Source organism: Asterias amurensis, chromosome 3 (genome assembly GCF_032118995.1).
Source record: "Asterias amurensis chromosome 3, ASM3211899v1".
In the NCBI taxonomy this organism is placed as follows: Eukaryota; Metazoa; Echinodermata; class Asteroidea; order Forcipulatida; family Asteriidae; genus Asterias; species Asterias amurensis.
Window position 1 is genome coordinate 8,575,105 of NC_092650.1, and position 23,253 is coordinate 8,598,357.

The 23,253-nt window shown below is 38.6% G+C and overlaps 1 protein-coding gene and 1 non-coding gene across 2 annotated transcripts; both read left to right on the forward strand.

The window, feature by feature from the left end:
- The first annotated feature begins 5,013 nt into the window (after nucleotides 1-5,013).
- Nucleotides 5,014-5,085, forward strand: Trnaq-uug (transfer RNA glutamine (anticodon UUG)). The gene has a single exon. It is a non-coding gene; the product is annotated as a tRNA-Gln (tRNA).
- A 5,269-nt stretch (nucleotides 5,086-10,354) lies between these two features.
- On the forward strand, nucleotides 10,355-21,178 carry LOC139935388 (uncharacterized). Its single transcript, XM_071929949.1, has 5 exons — nucleotides 10,355-10,688; nucleotides 15,371-15,573; nucleotides 15,909-16,119; nucleotides 18,508-18,624; nucleotides 18,906-21,178. The coding sequence occupies exons 1-5, from the start codon at nucleotides 10,514-10,516 to the stop codon at nucleotides 19,382-19,384; spliced, it is 1,185 nt and encodes a 394-aa protein (XP_071786050.1). The 5' UTR covers nucleotides 10,355-10,513; the 3' UTR covers nucleotides 19,385-21,178.
- The last annotated feature ends 2,075 nt before the right edge of the window (nucleotides 21,179-23,253 follow it).

A 23,253-nucleotide genomic window follows, 5' to 3' on the forward strand; every position in this document is an offset into this window, starting at 1 on the left:
GGCTATAAATCTTTTGCACCACTACTAGGCCTTTTACTTTCCAATGAGAGTTTCAGTATTAAAGAGTTCACTAATAGTGTTCATGTCACTGGCTCAGTAATAGCGACAAAAACCGAGAGGAGCCTTCACTATAAATGCAATTGAGAAATGGGACATTCCTTCACCATGTCTACCTTCATGGTGTCACAGCAAACACCTTGGGTCGTCTTGCTGGCTTCTAGAAGACAAACAACAAGAGGACACAAAATGCTCAGAAGTATCCCGTCAATCACTACTGTATCCTCTGTATCCATCAAAGATGCTCGCCAAAGTAATCCAGCCTAAATTATTGTTTCAATTGTTCTCCCAAAGAATCAAGCGACCGTCGGTTGGCGAGACATGACAAGTACACAGCGTGGGACCGATGAGCTTTATTGACGGGCTGTCAACTGGCTGTCAGTCAAGCACCGCTCGATTAACTGTAAACAATCTAGCTCACTAAATGCCGTGTAAATATATCCGATCATAGCCGTCATTTTGTCTTCTTGAACCATGGTCAGTTGATGCTGTCTGCCGCATCTGCACCTATAAAGAGATGTGAACATTCCCGGTTTCAATTATTATGTATTAAAGAACTAAATACACCAATCGTCGAAAAACATTGTACTATTCTACTTGTCTTTGAAGAAACAAACACCACACTTATGGTAATTACTCAAAATAATTGTTAACATAAAAACGTACTTGTTAAAGAGCAATGGAGAGCTGTTGGTAGTATAACATAATGTTGTGAGAAACGGCTCCCTCGTAGTAACACAGTTTTTGAGAAAGAAGTTATTTATCACTAAAATATTTGAATTGAATTCTTCGAAGGTCTCGAATTCAAGGAATTCATCTGAAATCACAAAACTTGTGCGACAAGGTTTTTTTCACACAGACTCGCAACTTCGACAAACAATTAAGTTCAAATTGTCACGTGTTTTTGTGTGTGTATATGATATGTTGGAATACACCATAAGGTCTTTGGCGATTACCAATAATGTGTCCAGTGTATTTATATGCCCTATAAAAAGCAATACATAGATCGTTTATTATTTTACAGCCTCTAAACCCGAGTCATTGTTATCTTGATTGTTTTTCATCTTGAATTGTTGACCCAGTGTTATAAACAAATTATTTAGGTGGCTTTAATTGAGTTTTGGTATACACACACGAGATGGATTTGAAACTTACGGAATAGTTGAAGGGGTATTTAGAAAAGAAACAAAAATATGTCATAATGTATATGACTTACTACATTTTCTAAACTATGAAATAGCATAAGTCATACTGTGAACAAGTATGAATTAGCATAATATGTCATAATGGCTTGCTTGTGTCAATTTTGTCATGACAATGTCATGTATGAGTGTATCGCATATTCATAAGCATAAATAAGTCAAAAATATGGCTTATGTATACCAAGTCATAAGTTATGAGATATTTAAGTCATAAAAATTAACTGCACTAAACAAAACCATATTATGAGAAATGAGTCAACATTATTACTTTATTTTTTTCTCTTTTACTGTCCCCTGCTTGAAAGCTACAGTAGAAACTGTTTCATGGACACAAAGTCTTAAAGACTGTGGACACTATTTGTAACTGTCAAAGACCATTCTTCTCACTTAGTGTATCTCAACATATGCATAAAAAACTGTGAAAATTTGAGCTCAAACGGTCGTCGAAGTTGTGAGATAATAATGGAAGAAAAAAACCTTATCACACGAGGTTGTGTACTTTCAGATGCTGGTTTTCGGGACCTCAAATTCTAAATCTGAGGTCTCGAAATCAAATTATTTGAAAATAACTTCTTTCCAGAAAACTACGTTACTTCAGAGGGACTATTCTATTCGCTTCTTTCAATGTTTTGTACAATCAACAGCAATATACCAAAGTATATTTTATAATAAAAGTTATTTTGCGTAACTACCAATAGTGTCCACTGCCTTTTATGGAATGAAACCCAATTTAAAATGTACTTCTAATGTGAGCTATATAGGCACAATAAACCACAAGACATGCATCTTTAATTGAAACAAACTATATCAATCTAGCACAACTTTGGTTTGCTAGACGATTTGAGTGAGTTCCGTTTTGGCTGCAGCACGTAGAGTCGCCACCACCCTCTGTGATCGTGTAAAGACCTGTCTGATCCAGTCAATGGAGCATTAATTGCGCCATTTATCATTGAGATGTGATGACTTGAGACATCATCCTCTCATGGCTGCAGATTAAAAAAACACCTCAAGGCTTTATGGTGCATAATACGTTCCAATATATCATAGGAACAGTTAACCCAAAGTTTGTTTTGTAAAACTGACAGATTTGGACAAAAAAAGTGTCTGGAAAAAATCGGAGATGTAGTCACTTGGGGTGAATGTTTATTAAAGGTTATTCAGGCCATTTTCGACAAAAACAGTCCAGTCTACTTTCACGCATTCAAATAATATAAAGAAATGTAGCCTCTTCGGTTAAAATCGTCATTTCATTTCCTATTGTGTCATGTGAATTTATTAAAGGTTATTCAAGTCATTTTCGACAAAAACAGTCCAGTCTACTTTCATGCATTCAAATAATATAAAGAAATGTAGCCTCTTCGATTGAAATCGTCATTTCATTTCCTATTATGTCATGTGAATTTATTCAGCATTATATTCAATTAAACTTGTAAGTCGTTATTTTTAAATCCGATGTGAAATTAACTTTCTTGCAGTAGGCGCAACTAAAACATATGTGAAAAGGTAATGCGAATTTGAATGCCGTTCACGTCGATTGTCAAATTGAAAGGTTTTTTTTTTCAATTTTATGACCCAAAAGTGCAATATATTTTAAGGCATACACGTGAAATTTAATAGCTGTTTTGATCAGCCAAGTTTGCACATAGAATAATGCGACGTTTGAATTCACCGAAAATTGCCGAAAATGGGCGGGAAAACATCCAGGGCTATAGTGCCAACCGAGAAGAGCCGCCCGATCGCTTCATTTCGTGTGTCAATATTGTCCCGTGTAGATACAGACTTGTCATAAAATTGTATGGGTAGGCCTATATACAAATTTTGAAGTAAATTCTCCAACTGAAAGCATTTTTCAACACATCCATTCTTTCAAGACTACACACGTTTCACATTAAGTTAGTTATTTCCTCTTCATGTGTATTCAGTCAGTTGTTGAAGAGCCATAAACTCGAAAAAATAACAGATAATCATCGTCAATTATTTTGTCTGAAATTTTAAAATGTTGTATCTGATAAGTTACCAGTTTACTCATTTCGAATTCGATCATCATCTTGCAATTGGGGACAGCTTGAAGTTAATAATTATATCTCACCCGTCTTAATTCAAGAGCATTATTCTTTGTAAACAATTAGACCTTAGGCATGCATGCATGACATGCATGCGTGGCAGTAGGAAGAGATAAATACCCTCCTAATCACGAAATCCTACGAGGACATTCCATTTTAAAGGGAAACGGTTTGGTTCCCTTTACATAATGGACATTGATGATGATGATAAGAAATGTCATCATTGTCCATCAGAGAAGATGGCCCAGCATGTTGAGTTGAGCAACCCCAGGTACCGGGGGCGCGTCCCGGCTACGCCCCGTTGGGTACCACACTACCCAACGACATCCCCTGCCAGGGTCTTAAACCCTTTGTAAGCACACCCTGAAAAGCGTGCTAATCCTGATTGGTGGTGATGGCAGCACGCTGGGAGACGAGGTTGTATCTTTGATAAGAAGGGGTGTAAAGGACAAATGTATTCCGAAGTGCTCTGCCCTAAACTAGGATCACTGACTGGTGATACCAAAATGTTTATTCATACTGTTACAAATACAGTACCAATGTGTGTACGGTTCACTTGCATTAGTAGTCATTCGTCTAGACTGCTGGGTGATAACCTCGTGCATGTTTTAATGTTTTAATGGGGTGAAAGATAAGAGGAGATGTTGAGAAGACATGCAGTTGTCATGGACACAACAGTGACTCAAAGCCCAGTGTTATAACTCTGACGCCCCACCCCCTCCATCCGCATAGTCTGGTCGGTTAAAAGGGGCCCACCTCTGCTTTATATTATACCTATGTTCAGCGGTAACGAAACAAATAGTTTCATGGGAAAATAATGGGAAAGAGTTATTTCGAAGGAACGATCGCATCGATGGCTCGAATTATTCTGTTTCGTTTGAGTCATTTCCAGCTGGTACGGACCCTTGATATTACATTTTGACGAATCTGGATTTTTGAGATCGCTGTACTAAATACCTGTATAGTATACATAATGGGTGCGTTCGTTTAGCTCCCCTGGGTCGACCCCGGTGCGTGGCGGTTTTTTTTACCAGGACGAACGTGGGTAATTATCTGCACACACTCGTCCTGGGAAAAAAAACCGCCACACACCGGGGTCGACCCAGGGAAGCTAAACGAACGCAACCAGTATATTGTCTTGTCTTTTTTGAAAATTTGTTTTGTTAATGGGATCTAGAAGCGTTGATATGTCAAAATTGTATAATAAGTGTGCATTATTGACAACATTATTGTCAACCAATCTCGGGCGTTTTGAAATGTTTCGTTTCTCTCAAATTCCTGTGTCCCCGCCCCTATGCAATTTGTGTCGGCAAGTTAAAATCCATTAACAGAATTGTCTAAACACTCGGCCAACCGGTCATGGAAAGATAGGTAAAGATAAATAGTATCCATATTCCTATAGATCAAATGGCATGATGATGGCTACGTATCAGTAATACTTCGTTACTTCGAATGATATTTCACCTCGATAAAATCTTCCGAATAAATTTAAAAGTTTGTTTTTACCGGTTCAATGCGTTTGTATCTGTCCCTTCAATTTCCCGTACAGTACGCTGCGAGATCAATTTCAACTCATCATAAAAAGTTGTGAATTTCTTAGACGGGCATAATGAATGACTAGTGTCTGGCCTGTCCTTGCAAATTAAGACCGTTTCAGATTGTGATATTTGCTTAGTTACTCACATTTCATCGGTCCCATGGTGTAATGCTTAGCACTCGAGACTTTGAATCTCGCAATCCGAGTTCAAATCTCGGTGGGACCTTCTGTTTGTCGATTTTTTTGCCATTTACTGCAATAATTATGTTCGGCCATTTACTGCAATAACTAAACTGCGCCAATAAAGTATCTAAACACTTGCAAATTGTCAGATATATCGGAACCTGAAATAGTATGCCAAAAAATAATTATTCATTTCTATTCACCGTTAATTTCTGCACATTTTGACACATCTTGTGTTGCACTACGATGTTGTTTAGTGGATTTATGGACACTTGAGTGGCTTAAGGTCGAATTTCAAAAGTTGTAAAAGCCTCTATTCAAGCTAAATCGTTGTATTGTAACGAGTAAGATCAGCGTTTCTTTTGCCCACCTTTTATAAACGATTTTTTTGGTCGCTTGTTTGATAAATCGGTTGTGATGAACATCAGCAATAATTATCAGTAACCAAGCAAAGGGGTCAAAGATGGGAGGCATACAACAATATGGGTTAAGAGCCAGAATCCCTGATTATGATGAGATAGGGAAAGGTGGTTCAAGATAACAGGATAGATGGCTCAAATGACCAAACAGGAAAGAGGACGGATCGTTGGTTTGATAGAAGCCGGTACGTCGATGCGAGCTGCAGCTCATGGTTACAACGTCACCAGCGACGGTCAGTAAATGATAAAATGGCTACCAAGCTCAGGGAAATGGGGACGGCCTGTCAAGGAGTGGCCGTCCGAGGGTGACTTCTGCAGCAGAAGAAAGTGAACAAGTCCATAAAGCCTGACACCACTATCGAGGCATTGCGACGCATCATGATCAGGAAATGGCAGGGGATTGACCAGGTACAGTTCAGAGGTCTCATTGGGAATATGAGAAGACGACTCCTTAGCGTTCAGGACAGTGATGGAGGACACACTGAGGACAGGATATCAGCAGTTTTAAAGTTAAAGATACGGCAATAAATTTCATGGTCAAGTAAACGAAACGAGTTTGTGTCTTTTGATTTTGTCTGTGTGTGGTGCTTGTGCGAGTTCCCTTCTGGAATTGGGGTGAATAGGGGCTTTTGCAACTTTTGAAATTCGACCTTAAGCTACTCAAGTGCCCATAAATCCACCCAACAACATCGTAGCGCAACACAAATGTGTCAAAATGTGCAGAAGTTAACGGTGAATAGAAATGAATAATTATTTTTTTGTATACTATTTCAGGTTCAGATAAATCTGACCATTTGTAAGTGTTTAGATACTTTATTGGTGCAGTTTATGTTCGGAACCATTCAATACAAACCATTGCTCTATACTCCAAATAAAATGTTTATTAATACAGGCCGTATGCTATAGTTGATGAAGTAAAGACACTGCAGTTTAGTGGAAATTAAGTACGTTGCCCAAATTTCTCAACAGAAGTCAATGCACTGAATTTTGTTGTATGTCTAATTTTCCCTCCCCTGGCGTATTCTTAAAAAAAAACACCGACCGACCAACCTTTCTGATTTTAAGCCAAAAGGGCACTAGCAAGTTTTTCTTTTATTAGGCCTAACTATCAGCATTTGTTTTTTGCATTTCAGAGTCAACTTTGAGACTGAAGTGGGTCAACATTATATATAAACTACAGGAAAACCATTGAGCAGCTGCACGACCAGTTATCTCATGTGACTGTAATGTTATTCTGCTTTTCCCCAGTAGAAGACTTAACTCTAAATTATGTTGTTCTCAATAAACACATTAACGACAACTTCTACCATCAGTATCAATCACATCATGTAATAATTGTGATTTGAGCAATAGTAGTTCAAGGAGCTTCTTGCAAATAAAGACAATATTGTGCAGGTAGGCCTTGTAGATGAAATCTCTGTGCATAATGCAGTCTCTTTTCACAATAAGTAGCAATTAGGCCTTTCTGTCGTGGTACACAAATACGATAAAGGACTATCATTTTAGTTATTAGCTACAAGGGGAGTAGCAGTGGGGACCCTAAATGATTTGCCTATGTGGATGACCGGGCGGTCATCCTATTAACATAATACGGCTATATCACCATCTTACCTGTCACTCCTCATCAGTCTTAATAATATGACTGTCTTTGTTCCACACTTAAATCCCTAATATTCTATCGGACGTAGACCTCAGATGACAATATATTTTTCAGGAGACAATAATATGGCTTAGTGGTACATCACCAGAGTAAAAGGTCTCGGGTGGTGCTCGGGATGTTGTTTACGTAGATTTTGTTTAAAGATATATGTTCATAGATGTTTGTGTAATGCATGTGTAAAGCTCCGTAATGCATATATAAATATATATAATATAATCGAAGTCTTATATAGCGCACGTATCTACCAAACAATGTACTCAAGGCGAAGAGTATATACAAACTTTCAGAAAGATAGGTTAGCAGTGATAGATTCTGAGACCAAATTATGTAGCACTTAAAAGGGTTTACAATGTGCTACGGCGCATGAAGCAGCCACCAGGAACACCGGGGCGAACCCTTCTCTTTTCGATAAGTGCACTGGGTTCTTTTACATGCGTTACACAACACATGGGACCAACAACTTTACGTCCCATCCGAAGGACGAAGCAATGGTAAAGTGTCTTGCTTAAGGACACACGTGTCACGGCTGGGGATTTTTTGAACAATACTTCCTCACTGGTTTTGTGCTGCTAGTTCTTGATTGAAATACAATGTTCAACGGAAAGGGCATTAATAATAAATATGAGGACTGCACTTCAGGATTGGGCTCAACTTCAGCTCTCACACAGTATGGTTAATTTGTTAGTAGATTTGTTGGGACGCCCCGCAAAACTACAAAAGTCTATAGGCCCTACTGTTGGTAAGTACCTCACAAGTTAATGACCACAAATACTTGGTATTGAAACTACCCCGTTTGAAGTAGTATAGCTGTAGCAGAGAGGTAATCTTTCACCCATGCATTTGGATCTGAAAGGTTTCAGGCACGAAGACTTGCCCAGGCCTATGAAAGCACACAAATCTAAGCAACAAGGGTGTATTTTGTCTTTTATTATTTTCTGGCGACTTTATTTTCCACACGCAGGTTTGTTTACACCAAGTGAGAATACTGGTCTTTATATAATTACCAAAAGTATATCCCTTCTGTAAACGTAGGTCCGAGATGGACATTGTTTTAAAACAAATCTGAAAACTCAAAGAAAACAGGTATTGCAAACATAGTGTGTTGAAACAAACAGCACGGTGATAATACCCGGATGTTTAAAGGCACTGAACACCTTTGGTATTTAGTAAAGACCAATATTCTCACGTGGTGTATTCCAACATAATTAATGCATACAATAACAGTTCTGTGAAATTTTTGACTCTTGGTCATTGAATTTGCAAGAGATTAAAGAAAAAACAACCTTGTGTGCTTTCAGATGACTGATAAAACTTAAAAAGGCTTCACACCTCAAGTAATTTAATATTTGAATGAGAAATTAATTCTTTATAAAAAAACTATGTTACTTCAGAGGGCACAATGTTTTATACTATCAACATCTATTGCTCGTTACCAAGTAAGTTTTTATACAAATAGTTATTTTGAATAAATACCAATAGTGTCCAGTGCCTTTAACAAGGATGAAAGAAAAATTTATTTTAAACATTAATTGTGTATCCAAGAATTTAAAAGTTAGATAGCTTTTGGCTAGTAAATTTTTACAAATTAATGTAAAACAAACCAGGTAGGTCTATGCAGCACGAAGCAGTCTGTCACATTTTATAATAGGCCTATCTGTGTTGATTATGTAACAAACATCGATCAGATATACTGAGCAGTTAATCACATTTAACTCCTTATTGTGACTGCCATTCAATAAAACACCACAAGCATAATTAGCGTATAACGCCCATAGTGTGGAAACGTTCGGTTTTTGTTTTGGGTATACATTTTTAAATTGGAACGGTGCTTGGCATGCAAGGCAAGATTTGGTCTAGCAAATTTTTTCAATTCAAAGGTTGAAAATGTTTGACTCGGCGTCGAAGAGTTCTGGTGAAAGGACTTTGCATTGATGCCCCAAATCTATATTCCGGCCTACAAACAAAGCTGCAATCACACTTTTAACGTTTGTTTTAAGTTCAGTTCATATAAACTGTAACTCAGCATGTAAGTTTCGTTTCTAATCGGACAGGGAATTGAGGGTTCGAGTTTTAAAATGTTCTCCAAGACTCTACTCAAATAAAAAATTGTGTTGCTACTTTGCTCCACACATTGTCTATAAAAGAGGAAACGATGCATTTTCACTTTTCTGCAGCGTCCAGACAATACAGAATTCCAATACAGCGAGACACTATAAAGTGTCCAAACATCTAGCGAGCAACTTGAGCGAAGAAAGCGAAGCGATCTATAAGGTCCGGCTGGGCACTCATTAACCACCGAACACCCGCCGTGCTTTGCGACACTTTCCTTGCCTTGGCTCTCCGTGGCGACCCGCTGCGACCGTTATTCCGTCCATTCACTTGCAAATAGAGATGTTCTTGCGGCCGAGAAGCAGGGACCACGGGGAGGAGGAGGCGTTGGTCTAATGAACCTACTCCCTCTGGAAACATAATCTCGTTTGGAATGCCTGATGAGGATTAAATTTCCAATTTAAGCCGTTTATAAGACTTAACAATGACTGAATCTAAATGGCTCGACATCTTTAAGAAAGTATCGCAGCTTTATGGATGGCATAAGCAGGTTATGTAGCAAAGTTAAACGCAAAAATATAATATTTCATATGAATTGTTGAAGTGTGATACCTACCATAACTTTAAAACAAAAGTTATGATTATGAGTAAATCGGCCTTCCATTTATCATGGAGGTAGAATTCTACCTATATGCATGGATGAAGGAAAAGCGTTCCTCAATGGGCCAACTGATATGGACACCTTTTTGAATTCATAGTTTTATTCAGACAATGAGCTTGACTTGAATTACAGTAGTTCGTCATGAAAACAATATTAATTCTGTTATTTCTTTTGATTTCTTTGAACTGCTTGACATCATAGTATGAATTAATTGCAACTGAAAGCAACTATTGTAATAACTTGGCCGATTCGTATATGGCTCAACGACAGAAAGTTTTTGTGCAATAGAATTGTTGCTATCTGGGGCAGAACCGTTGTCACGCCAAAGTCCTATACAGATGTTAATTGGATACAATCATATTTCAAAAGTGAGTTGTGAGACGATCACAAGGACAAAGGGGGTAGGTTCAACCGATTGAACAGCCACATGTCACTGATGAACACTTATTGTGTGGCGCAGTTACTTGCAACAATGTGAGTAGACTCTTTACGATAACCTCGGCCCAGCATGGAGCATGGGCCCGGTAAAGACACCAACAGAGCACCGGTATACAAGCATAGTCTCGTCATCATCCTCCCCATCCCCGGCAGAGATCATGAATGACACGGCCAACAACTCTCTCATAAAACTAATGCTGTCGTCTATGGTCTACAGTTTCCAGGAGGATATGCACCGACGCAGATGGGTGGACATTACCAGCACAACCGTGGAGAGAGCAGAATGTTGACAGGGAATCGGGTCGTCTCTCCCGTCAGACGGAATAACTTCATCCAGTGGGATGTTCCCTATTACACAGTAACACTACTACTTTTCATTACTGTACTCGCACACCACAACGCCTCAGCCTATAACACAAGTAAGTATACGTCCCTCAACCTGTGTGGTTCATTGTATACATTTGTGTCTATTGATGGAAGGCGATGCTCATTAGTGACGACTTACCACGACAAGTCCCATTTGAAGAAATTCGTTTATCCTCTCAAATTGGACCTGGCATGTATAGAACTGTGGGTTGTCTATCGAACAGTATGCCTCCCCCTTTGTCCATCGTTTATTCCCCGTTCCATGCAATGGACACTCATCGACCTCGTTCCAAACATTGATTCTGCAACGAGTCCTTCCGTTTCTTAATTTGTGACAAGTTTTGTGACGTTGAAATGAAATGATATGGTTGATATAAATTTAGTTTTAACTGTAGGCGGTATTCATTTTAGCTTTCGTCTGCAGCTCCCAATGGTGTTACAGACGGTCAATCCAGAACAGCAGCCTTGTTTTAAATGTTACCGCATCATTATAGTAGTATTCAAATAGTACACAAACATGTACAATTTCTTGAATGTATCGTAGGTCTACCATGGAGGTTTAATTCTACCTCCATAGGTCTACTATAAGTTGATGTGTAGGCCCATGTTGCAAACTGGGGTAATCACCGGACATGCCCGAGGTGACTCTCGAATGAGGCAATCTTTCACGCATAATTACCGCGAAGTGTGCGCCAATTTCAAATAGCCTTTGGCTACTGAGCTTGGGTTGTCATTCATGTACAAAATACATGTGTTTTATACTCGGGACACATTGAGTAAACTGCAGTATACCATGGAGCATGAGTATACCATGGAGCATGAGTATACCATGGAGCATGAGTACACCATGGAGGTAGAAATTTCTACCTCCATGAGTATACTCAATGTGTCCCGAGTCTTGATAAATTAATCAAAAACATACAATAATCCACAGCAACATCGGAAAGAAACCGAAACCATATTGTTGCTGCCATGGCATATTTTAGAGCAACAGAAGTATTACATTCTATACCATTCACCAGGTACTTTTTATAGCTTCAATGAGCAATGCGGTCAAACCAAAATTACGGTTCATTGATATCTCTAGTCAATTTAAACGTTTAGTGTCGTGGTCTCTGGAGAAGAGAAGTTTTTTATTTTGTGGAGTAAATTGATTTCCATCATTTAGTTTTTCATCTTTGCATCGAATCAACAAAACAGTTAATGTTTTGCGAGTGATGTGTTACTTCATGACAAACGTGTTTAAAACAGTGCATGGTAATGGATTGGTTACGGAAGTTTGGGTAAAGTGTGGTTGGCGGAAGTTGCAATTTATACCCGTGGCTCTCAGTGAGTTTGGCGTAAGTTTTAATTGTCAACTTTTGTTGATAGCCTACATTTTACAGGCTTGTTATACTTTATTGATTTCATTTTCCAATTCATAACGGCTTATCATGTCAGATCAAATTAGGCCTGACATATGTTTTAGTCGAAACTGGCCAGATGGCCAGAATTATACGATCCACAAGATAATCCACAAGATGAGTCAATAATTGTAAATAGGTATAAAGGATAGGGGGACTGTATTAATATGAATTTTATGACATGGGGACAAAAGGTGTTCACCTGGGGTGTGTGCATGGGTTGAAAAGACGGTGAAATCAACCCAACCCTTTGTTATTCCTCCTATTGTTCTCACGTCAGAGCTCATCATCTTTAAGACGTCAATATTTTGCGAACGTACACACAGCCAACAAAAGTACAACCTTGCTGTTGTGTAGGGCATGTATTTTTATGGCCACATGGTTTACTGTTGCAGTTAAAAGAGCCTCTGATTAGGATTTGCATCCCCATGGTTTTGAGTGATGGTGTCGTCCTCACAAGGTTACCCACGCATTGAACAACGGGCTGTATTTATATAGAAATCCCCATGCCAGCCCCAACCAACCACACCGTTTTAACTTAACTGGCAATTTTGGCGGGCTTTTTTGGTTGATAGGTTGTTTGCCACGATTTTGGTTCACACACAGAAACGAAACTGGACCCATAGAGTAATAGATTGGTATCTGTTGTCGCACACATTCAACGTGATACCGGTACCCAAAGCTTGAATTTTAAACTATGTTATTATTAAACCAATATAATATTAACTACGAAATTGGTTTATCTTCTTGTATTCTAATTTAAGTTTCCTAACTACACCACCGAGTAAGTTAAAAATACAAAATCTGTGGAAAAAGCCAGGCACTAACAGCCAAAACTCAAAACTGGACTTTGCTCATAGAAGTTGAATCAGGGAACCTCTGACCAGAGTGTATACGAGATTTGAATGCAAGTAGGCCATATTTCTTGAAGTAGAATGTTTAAGACATCACATCATTGAAATGGGGCTGATGCTTCAGTCGTCTTCAATTTGTTTGTCACTTCTCTTTATCTTGTGATTTTGGCCTGGGGCGTCAAACATTTAATTCAATTCACGATGCAGTTGCTGTTTGTAGTCGATGTAATGCTTAAATTACATTTGATACAGTTTGTTTATTGTTGCCAATTTGGAATAAATCTCGAAACTAATGTCTAAACTAATAAGGCTAATTATGGAGGGCTTATAACAATTACTAATGCACTGAAAACTTGTCCAGTCTGAAATAGCGTCCATACTCAAATCACTTATTCACATTTGCCAAACTGACACAAACGCATCAAATTTTAGGCTATAAACGAAATCCCAGTCAAACAATGCCTAAATATGTTTTCTTGGAAACGTGGCCCAAACTCCGAAAGATGGTCGAGTCAGAAATAGTCAAAGGCCTCCCTGCTCCATTCAAAGAATATTATCAGAGTCAACGTTACGGCTAAATGAAACTAAGCCCAACACATGAAGTGGCTTATTAACAATGGAATTTCTTTCAAGGATACTGCACGGCAATTATGAGACCATCTCTTAGAATAAGTGCACACAGTCAGCAAGCATTTGCTTTTATCAAACTTATCAAACCCAGCGCACGCTGCAGTTAACCAACACTTCAATTTACTCAAGAGTTAAACACCACTGGTAGGCTACTTTACTCCAGCCAATCAGTGACGTCCAACCAGTAAAGCGACACATTTTAAGCATCCTTGAGTTAAGGCCAAGATGTTTCTACAAATTGTGAACCGTATCAAATCTTGGCACTTAAGTAATATTTTGATTTCTCAACAATCTATCGTTCAAACAATTCACCACTTATGTGCTGCCATGGTATAAATTGGTCGGATACCAACGGTGCGACTGACGTTAAAATATCTTGGTGATTGTCACAGGCAAGTTATGCTCAAGGCCCATTGCTTTTTACATAATTTGCCGCGGATGAAATTCACTAGCTGCTTAGTGAGTTGAGATGGTGATTAAGATAGTCGAGGGAAGTACCATGCAGAGTGGAGCAAGGCCTAGGATGAAACGCTCACCCTTAATTTCCACTCAATTGTCCTCGGCACAGCGTGCATTTAGACAAGCCTGACTTGACTTGTTTTCTTTTAATAATCGGACTGCTTAAATAGCAACAGTCAGTTTACTTTTTTAATAGCATTTTCTTCATGTGTAATTTGAAGGTATTCACACGACACATAATATTAACTTGTTCTAGGCAAAATTGTGTTTGAGTTCGTTCAAACCCACGTACACTTACCATGTCTAAAAGTGGCCAAGTTTGGAACGCCGAAAAATTTGTCAAGCTTGCAGCTGCAGCCGTAAAGCCAAAGTCACTCGATTCGGACGTAGCCTTGTATTCGCAAACATGTCAATCATATACAAACCATCTGGTTTATTAACAAGGTGTCATAAACGAAAATTACAATAAACGCTTTTGATATTTCCACGTTTACTGTTGCTCCAATGCTCACATTGGGAACACAGGATGTTGTTTTCGCATTAGGATTAAAAGCGTAAATGAAAAACGTTATTGATACAATGTAATATTACTTTTTAAAACACATTATTACTGTTTCCACAAGACGGTATCATCCATATACACCACCGATTGCTTAGTTCTACCATGGTTATATCAAGTTCAATTAGTTAACATATATATTCTATCATGCACATCAGGGCGTCTCATCAAAGCATTAGGTATAATTGTTTTTTAAAACAATCGTACAACATCGGTAAACAGTATTGTCAAAATGCCCACACTTCGTGTATCACAACTTATATATAAAATAACAAACCTGTGAAAAGTTAGGCTCAATCGGTCATCGGAGTTTAAAATAAATACGTTATTATCGATATCGATAATTGATAATTGTTTCAATGTTTTCTCAAAAAGTAAAGCATTTCATTGAATAATATTTCAAGAGAAGTCTTTCACCATTACCTCCTGTAAACCCTGTAAGTTATTTGTCAAACTGTGAACTTTTATTTTTTGTTCTGTTCAGAAAGTGTCCTATGGCTTTAAACAGGTGTTTTAAATTCCAAATTATAAGACCCAAAAGATATCACTCGGGGCAAAGGGAAAAGAAGAAGATCCAACAAAATTTAGGACGAGTGAATACAGACCCATTGCACGACGCGCAGCGAACTCGCCTTCCCTGTCCGGCCTTTTTGGAGTTAAAATAAACATAAACATAAAGGAGTTGACTCTTATAAAAAAAATGTGGAAATTATAAACGCCCATTATTGGGAGGACTGTGTGTTTCGCATTGTGCAAGGGGTCATAAAAACAAACAAAACTACTTTGATGGGTCTAAAATGATCTTGATTAAAATATTCGTTTGTATTCAGCTTTCTTGCAGTATGACATCCATGGTGAATGTTGGCAGTACATTACCCACGATGGCGGTAAAATCTTCTCACACCCTGGACACGGTCGTTACGCCGATAACACGGACTGTAAAGTGACGATTACAACGTCCCCGGGGAAGAGGATTCATGCTGTCTTTGAAAGCTTTGATGTCACCGACTCAGTCAACTGCTATCAAGATGAGGTGTGTAGGGTGGGGTTAAATTTGGCGCAGTTTGCACTCCTTGGGGTTAAATTGGGCGCAGTTTGCAATCCTTGGGGTTAAATTGAAATTTACTCTCAAAAAAGTGGAACCAACACCACTCGGGACAAGAGAGTGAACTTCCCTCTATTACATTAAGAGAGCACGTTTAGTTTGGGGGTGATTATTAGATTCACTTCAGTACGACTTGCACCTGACACAGACATCGTGTATGGGGCATATTATGCCTATACATGTCATTCTATTGGACGCCCTTGAAATTGAAATACAAGTTTCATGCTTGCTTTTTTCACTTTTTGGTATTTCCATTTCTACAGGTGATTGTATATGACGGTCGTTTCTACTCTAGTCTGATGCTGAGTGGCGCCCCGTACGGTCTCTGTGGTACAGACCTAGCACCCCGCTACCACGAGATGGAGTCAACTGGTAACGAGCTCACTGTTCGGTTCATCACTGATAACGTGGTGTCAAGCAACAAGGGTTTCTCTGTAGTCTTCACTAGCTTCGTGCCTGAGGAGACAAGGACGGGTAAGTGATATCTCAATATGTAACACCTTCTTAATCACACCACTGTCCTTGTCGATTTGTCTTTCATTGTAATCAAGGAACCAGGCTTATGTATCTTTTTCTACCACCTTGGTTAGCCTATATTGATTTGAATATAGAATGAGACGAGATTGATGCAAGTTACATATGACAATATTTGAATTGGTTCACGATGTGTGAGAGCAAGGGGCAGAGTGAGATGAACGACTGGTTTGCCACACGCTTGTGTAGAGAGGTGAATGAATAGCATAGCGTTGGCAATCCATCTGGACTTGCTTTGTATAAATTTTGTGATACAATGATTCACTTTGCCCACACACCATAAGTTGAAACGAGAAACACAACCCATGTTTCATCCCACACCCAATGCGGAAATATTGTCTAGTTCGGTACCCAGTGGTTGCAATGTGCACAAAGGCAAGACACTGGGCCCTAAAAGAACCCTGTAAGCTGGAAACGTTATTAATATTTTTGAGATGCCTGAGACATTCTGCAAACTGTACTAGTCACCAGAGCACATTGCAACCACAGTTTATGCTCTTACCCACATTCATCCAACCGGCACTATGCCATGTTTGTTGAACATGGGCCCAAGTCATAGAAGAAAAAAATCTTATTCCCAAGCCTCATTTCATAAACTTAGAGAAATATTCAGTCTGAAAGAAGAAGATTGTGCGAGACGATATTGTCCCCTAAGTTGGTATAGGCCCTATGATTCATAAAATGGACGCGCAAAATGACCATTTAAATGTTCACATCCACAATAATTTAACAAAATTAAAACCGGATTTCATTGAAACTCGACACCAATATTTGTTTGTAAGGCCTATATATACGTAGGGAAATTCGCAGAGATCGCATTATTACTTTAAACTATTAAAGGAACACGTTGCCTTGGATCGGACGAGTTGGTCTATAAAAAGCGTTTGTAACCGTTCGTTATGAAATGCATATAGGTTGAAAGATGTTGTAAAAGTAGAATACAATGATCCACACAAATATACGTGGTTTTCGTTTTACCCCGTCGACTAACACGGTCGGCCATTTATGGGAGTCAATATTTTGACTCCCATAAATGGCCGATCGTGTTATTTCGCAAAGTAAAAGGAAAACCATGCAATTTCGAGGCAAACTTGTGTGGATCATTATATTCTACTTTTACAACATCTTTCTAACCATATGCATTTTATAACAAACGGTTACAAACGCATTTTTATAGACCAACTCGTCCGATCCAAGGCAACGTGTTCCTTTAAGACCGGGTCATCTATATGGATATTGTGATTCCGCGTTTCAATTGAATAATCCACATGAGATCTCATTAATTCTCACCCATCGCTCACTCGCAATCATGAGACGATCCTATATGGCGCCAGGCTGCAAAATACGACAATCAAAAATCACTTGATCTGCAAACTGTGTATGTTTAGCAGAAGTCTTCCGCGCTTACATCTATATTTGCGTCTTAAAATACTGCCAAGAATATTTTGACCAAATACGTCACATGAGGTTATAGATAAAATGTCGAGTGTACTATTTCTAACTCGACGACATTTTGATGGGCAGCAGTGAGCGTGCGTCTTGGGGACGAGATACCCCACTCACTCGGTTGAAACGAAAATAATGTAAGATGAGCATAAAGTCGTTTCAGTCAAGCATCACTGCGAACCTCAAGAGATCGAACTTAAAGGAATCATTCATGTTGGGTTTGTACAAGAGTAAATTCATCAGAGATAAAAAAAATTTTTTACCCTTACGTTTGTGTATGCACTGAACACTTTCCCGAAAAATTTGAGTAACATTTGCATACTCCGGTGAAGCCTATGTGTACAACACTCCGGTGAAGCCTATGTGTAAAACATACTTTAACTCCGATGTAGGCCTAAAGCTAGCATTTACAAAAAATATGTGCGGACCCGCTGATAACATTAATATATTCGAACCAGCGTGAACGGTTTGTATGTAATCACTTGCGAAATGCAAAACCTCAGAAATGTTCTTCATGCATGCGCTACTTCGTTCTATCAGGCTTAAAGCAGGCTTGTTGATTAAAACATGGAAACAATATCACAGGATATTTGGAAACTAATTGTTAATACGAAGAAGCCGCTCAAAAATTACGCATTCATAACATCACAACTAAAAACGAATTGTTATGAGAAGCATGCTTTATCACCGACGGGCGCCAAATTCACTCCGTCTGAACGGCCGATAAAACACAGTCGATGAAAATGTAATAAAGATATGAATTCAGAAATGGCAGTGTCTAAAATGCTGTGTTTTGGTGAGAGTAAGTTCACGCTACTGTGGAGGATGATTAATGCACATTTAACATTGCAGTATTTCTTAATTTGTTTCCCTACAATGCAGCAAATGACAAGTGTTTCAGCTGTGCAGACGGTTCTATGTGCATTGATAGTGACTTAAAGTGCGACTCATTGTGGAACTGTGCAGACGGTAGTGACGAGAGCTTCACGTTGTGTTCAGGTACAGATTAAACACATTTCTAGTAAGAAACAAACACAATTCATTCACAAAATCAGATTTTGAGTGATTGAATTCTGTATTCACAAATGTGGCAAAATCAAAACGATAATGATGATACAAAGAAGGCTGTGGCCTTTTTAAGTGACGGTCGATTTTTGAATTTCAAGATATCCTATGTGACGGAGTCACGAATTCAAATTATCATTATAATTCTAAAACAAAACAAAAACATTTTAACTGGTTCAAACAGTAAAGGTATTTTTCGTTTCTTCTCTTGCCAGTTGTGCCGACGGAGCTACCAGGTGCGTCTACTGGCTGGTTGGGCTGGATGGGAACCTTCTTAGCAGTTACAGTTGCTGCCATTATAGTCATTTTCCTCTTAGTGTCTCTTATGGTCTGTTGCTGTTGCAAGCGTAAAGGCCAGGGAATGCCAGTGGGTCGCGGTCAGGCAGACGGCCGCGGTGCCGTCAGCACGTCAGTCCCGTCCAGTAGTTCATCTAGCAACAGTAGTAGTAATTCCAGTCCAAACTATGGTGAAATGAGTGTCAGAACTCCACCCCGGGAGGTGTACCAGCCGACCGTAATAGACAACATGAGTGGTGCGGGTGGCAGCCACGTGTTTTACGGTTACCCGCCTCCCAGTGGCCGTGCCGATTTGGGCGGTGGGATATACGGTTTTCAAGGCGGTTACTTCCCTATGAGGAAGGAGAACTTGTGTCATACAGTGGAAAGAGGGTTTAATAATGGACATAACTACTGATCGTGAATCGTGTCCCCGCATAAATGGGTAAAGGTTCAATTGAATCAGTGAAAACAGGCACAAATTATAGTCAACGGACAACAGGAGGAGCAAACTTTCAACTATTTAAAAAAGTTACAAGTAGGCCTACCAAAGACTTCAATATAGGCCTAACCACAGCAAGTAGATAGGGAGTCAAAAATCTAAGTGTGGTTTTATTTTTTGGGGGATGTGTTTTCAATGTACTTGAAGCATATATTGGGAGATGACTGCCTCTTATAACACCGAAATAAACTTTAGCATTGGCCCTACTTGCGTAAATCTGAACAAGAACAATGTAATGGCATAGGCCTGTTGAATAGCCTAACGCTCCACTACTATTAAAAAGAATGTAAATATGTTGTAAAGAAAATTTATTAAATAATACTAGGCCTATCATCAACCTTTCTCCGAGGCACAGACCTTTTCAAAAGTAGTAAATTGCCATTGAGTGTGTATGAAATACATAATGTAATGATGATTGGATGCACATTGGTTCTATATCGTGTTCATAACTATTCGTGACGCTGGCTTATGACGTTTTTAGTTTTATCTTAAAGGCAGTGGACACTATTGGTAATTATTCACAATAATTAATAACATGATACAACTCTCTTGAATAAGAGCAATGGGGAGAGGTTGATAGTATAAAATATTGTGAGAAACGGCTCCCTCTGAAGTGGCGTAGTTTTCGAGATAGGAGTAATGTTCCACGAGTTTGATTTCGAGACCTCAGATTTAGAATTTGAGATCTCGAAATCAAGCATCTGAAAGCACACAACTTTAGTTCGTCGTGTGACCATGGTGCGACAAGGGTGTTCTTTTTTCTTTCACTAATATCTCGCAACTTGACGACCGATTGAGCTCAAATGTTCACAGGTTTGTTATTTTTATGGGAAGTGGGAAGACTCGTCTTTGACACTAATACCAATAGTGTCCAGTGTCTTTAAAATGTGGTGAAACAGTTGCGCAAAAACTCGACATAAAGGGGTTTGATTCACTATGGAAAAGGGTAGGCATTTGAGATATCTTTATAGCTTTCCGTGATACACCCTAAGTCCTACCTTATGATAGGCCTATCTGAATATATTTCGAGGGAATCTGTACAGGAATTCGAAGGAGCCATGACTATACATTATTAACAATTAGGGTGGGATATGTAACTATACATTATTAACATAGATTGGGATGTGTACAGTTTTATCCGTTAATGTATATTTTTTAAATGCTCGGACAATAATCAAGTAACCGATCAAATCGTTTTTTATTTATTTTCTGTAAATGGCACTTTTGTTATTATGCAATTTTCACAAGGCTTGCCTCGCTTTTTATATTTGTTTATATTACTGAACGTTTTGTTAAAGCAAATGTTTGGCTTTCTTTATATTATACTAATTTGTTTTCCGCACAACCTAAATTTAAAAATGATTTAAGAAGTATGTGTATAACTCAACTTCAAGTATAAGCCATCGGCAGAAGTTTCACTTTAAATATCCTTACTTATTACTTTCTTTCTGAAAATACCCAAATGAAAGCATGTATAAGCCAATACATTAATTTCCAATAAATCTTGACAGAAATTTTACTCCCAGCGGATTTAGAAAGAAAGCTCTCCTCAGAAAACCTAAGACAATACCTTCCCTGTAAGAGTTGAATTTATTATGTATAGCGATGTAAACAAAGTTTTTCTTTCTTTTAATCTAATAGTCTGAAGTCTATTTTGTCCATACTATGTTGTATATTGTGATAAAATTTAAATAGTAGTTTGCATTTCAATATGAACCATTTCGGATATTCTAGATTTTAGAATGAATAAAACTTGAATGTATTTACTTTCACTATTAAAAACTATTTTCAAATTAATGTATACCCTACCGTTTCATGAAGTGTGTACATTTCGGTTCAGAATCCCACCCCTCTAAAAACCAACTAAAGTTTGTTGTTTAACTACTATTATAACACCCCTTACAAGTATTCTGCCTGCTCATTGGTTTAGAGCACGTCACATGGCATGTCTTTGTTTTGCTAGACGACGGCCGTGTGATAGTGCGTCGGTTTGCCGTGCGCTAGTCCGAAGACTAGCACACGGCGTGCAGTACCCAGACGTCCGTTGCGTGTACGAGGATGATACATTAATAGTCTGTAACCATTTCGGATTGCACGACACTACATGCAGCACAGTAAAAGTTTTTGCAATCTGTATTCGCGTCGTTCGTGGATTGTAGCATTCAGGTCTGTAACTTAATAATAATAGTACAGTATTTAGAAATGTTTGGGGTGTTATAATACAAATATTGACTGCTTTTACTCGTGCAATGGTTAAAACTATGACTCCCTCGGTGATCCCCGTAGCGTTCTATTTTCCCTCGGCATAGAACGGTCCGGGGATCACCTCGGGAGTTTTAACCATAGCACTCGAAGCAGTCAATATTTGTATACTATTTATTAGTGACGAGGTGAAATCTGGATTGTTCCATTTCACTCGACTTCGCCTCCTGAAATGGAAGACCAGATTGCAAGCTAAGAGTGACTAAATAAAGTGCATCCTAATAATTGTTTTATATGCCTTGCACATAGATCCTTGTCATTTGACATTGTTCATGTAATTCATTGTTTCAATAATAAATAATACAAAGTTTTGAACAAGTCACTTTTAATTTATTTCAACAATCGGATATTAAACAACACAAAAAGTGTGTTCCACCAATCGTATGGCAATGATCAGCAAGTGGGGGTATACACGAAAACGATATTTGTTATATTAAACAAACCTGTCTTTCATTTTATGAAGCAGCTGTGCATAGAAGCAGCTTTTCTCATATAACTACCCAATCCAGTTACTAAGTATGAAAGGCCTACTGTTTAAGCACAGACTTCAACATTCAGAAGGACTCAAAGGGGCTTTTGAGGAACATGATCAACAACACACCGAATAAACTTACACCAAAGCAAATGTTCAAATAATATTGTTTTTTATTTACATTGGGAAAATCACAACAATGAGGGTTGTTGTTTTACAGTTTAGCAGGCCAAAGGAATGGTTAACAGTGGCGGAACAATCACTCATGTTAAAAAAAACAAAAAAAAATGGATTGTACTCAGAACGATAGGGTTTACAGGCAAAGAAAAAAAAGGCTCACTCAACACCTGTACGATTCAAGCATATTTGGCCCCCGAGCAAAAAGTAGAAAATGTTGGGACACACGGGCTGACCTGCACATGGTGTAGATTTGAACAAAAAGAATATCATGCCTGACAATTACAGATTTGAAAATTTCAGCCTCTTTCAGCACCTTTAAAAAGGCCCCTGGCACACATGTAGAGAGTAGCACATAGAAATCGGTGAGGTAGAAGTAATTGCAATCTTGGAATTGTGAGATATTGATTGTCCTATTTTCCGACCATCATCTTACTTTGGGTGATGCTTCAAAAATGCCAGTAAAGTGGGACCATATTTCGTCTTTTAATTAGTCAAATGGGCTTTGTCATCATGACAAATGCAGTCGAGCTGTGGCTTCTGTACATGGATGGAATGATGAACTCTCACCCAGTTACTGCATGCACCCCCTCTCCATCCCTCCGTATCATTTACAAATATCCATGGACTGGGAGAAACTTCATCTACGCTGGTACTCAGCATTAGCAAAGTCCACTTCTGGATGTACAAGCTGAGGTGAAGACTAGGCGTACGTCTTTTCAATGTACAACCCCTTTGTTGAGATGTAAACCCTTTATTCTTGTTAGAGCTTTTAAATGATTGTAGTTTGGGACACACTTCTTTTCACGAAGACAATAAAAGATAACATTAAACTTGCTCAGTGAAAATTAATACTTCAAATTAAACCGAGTAG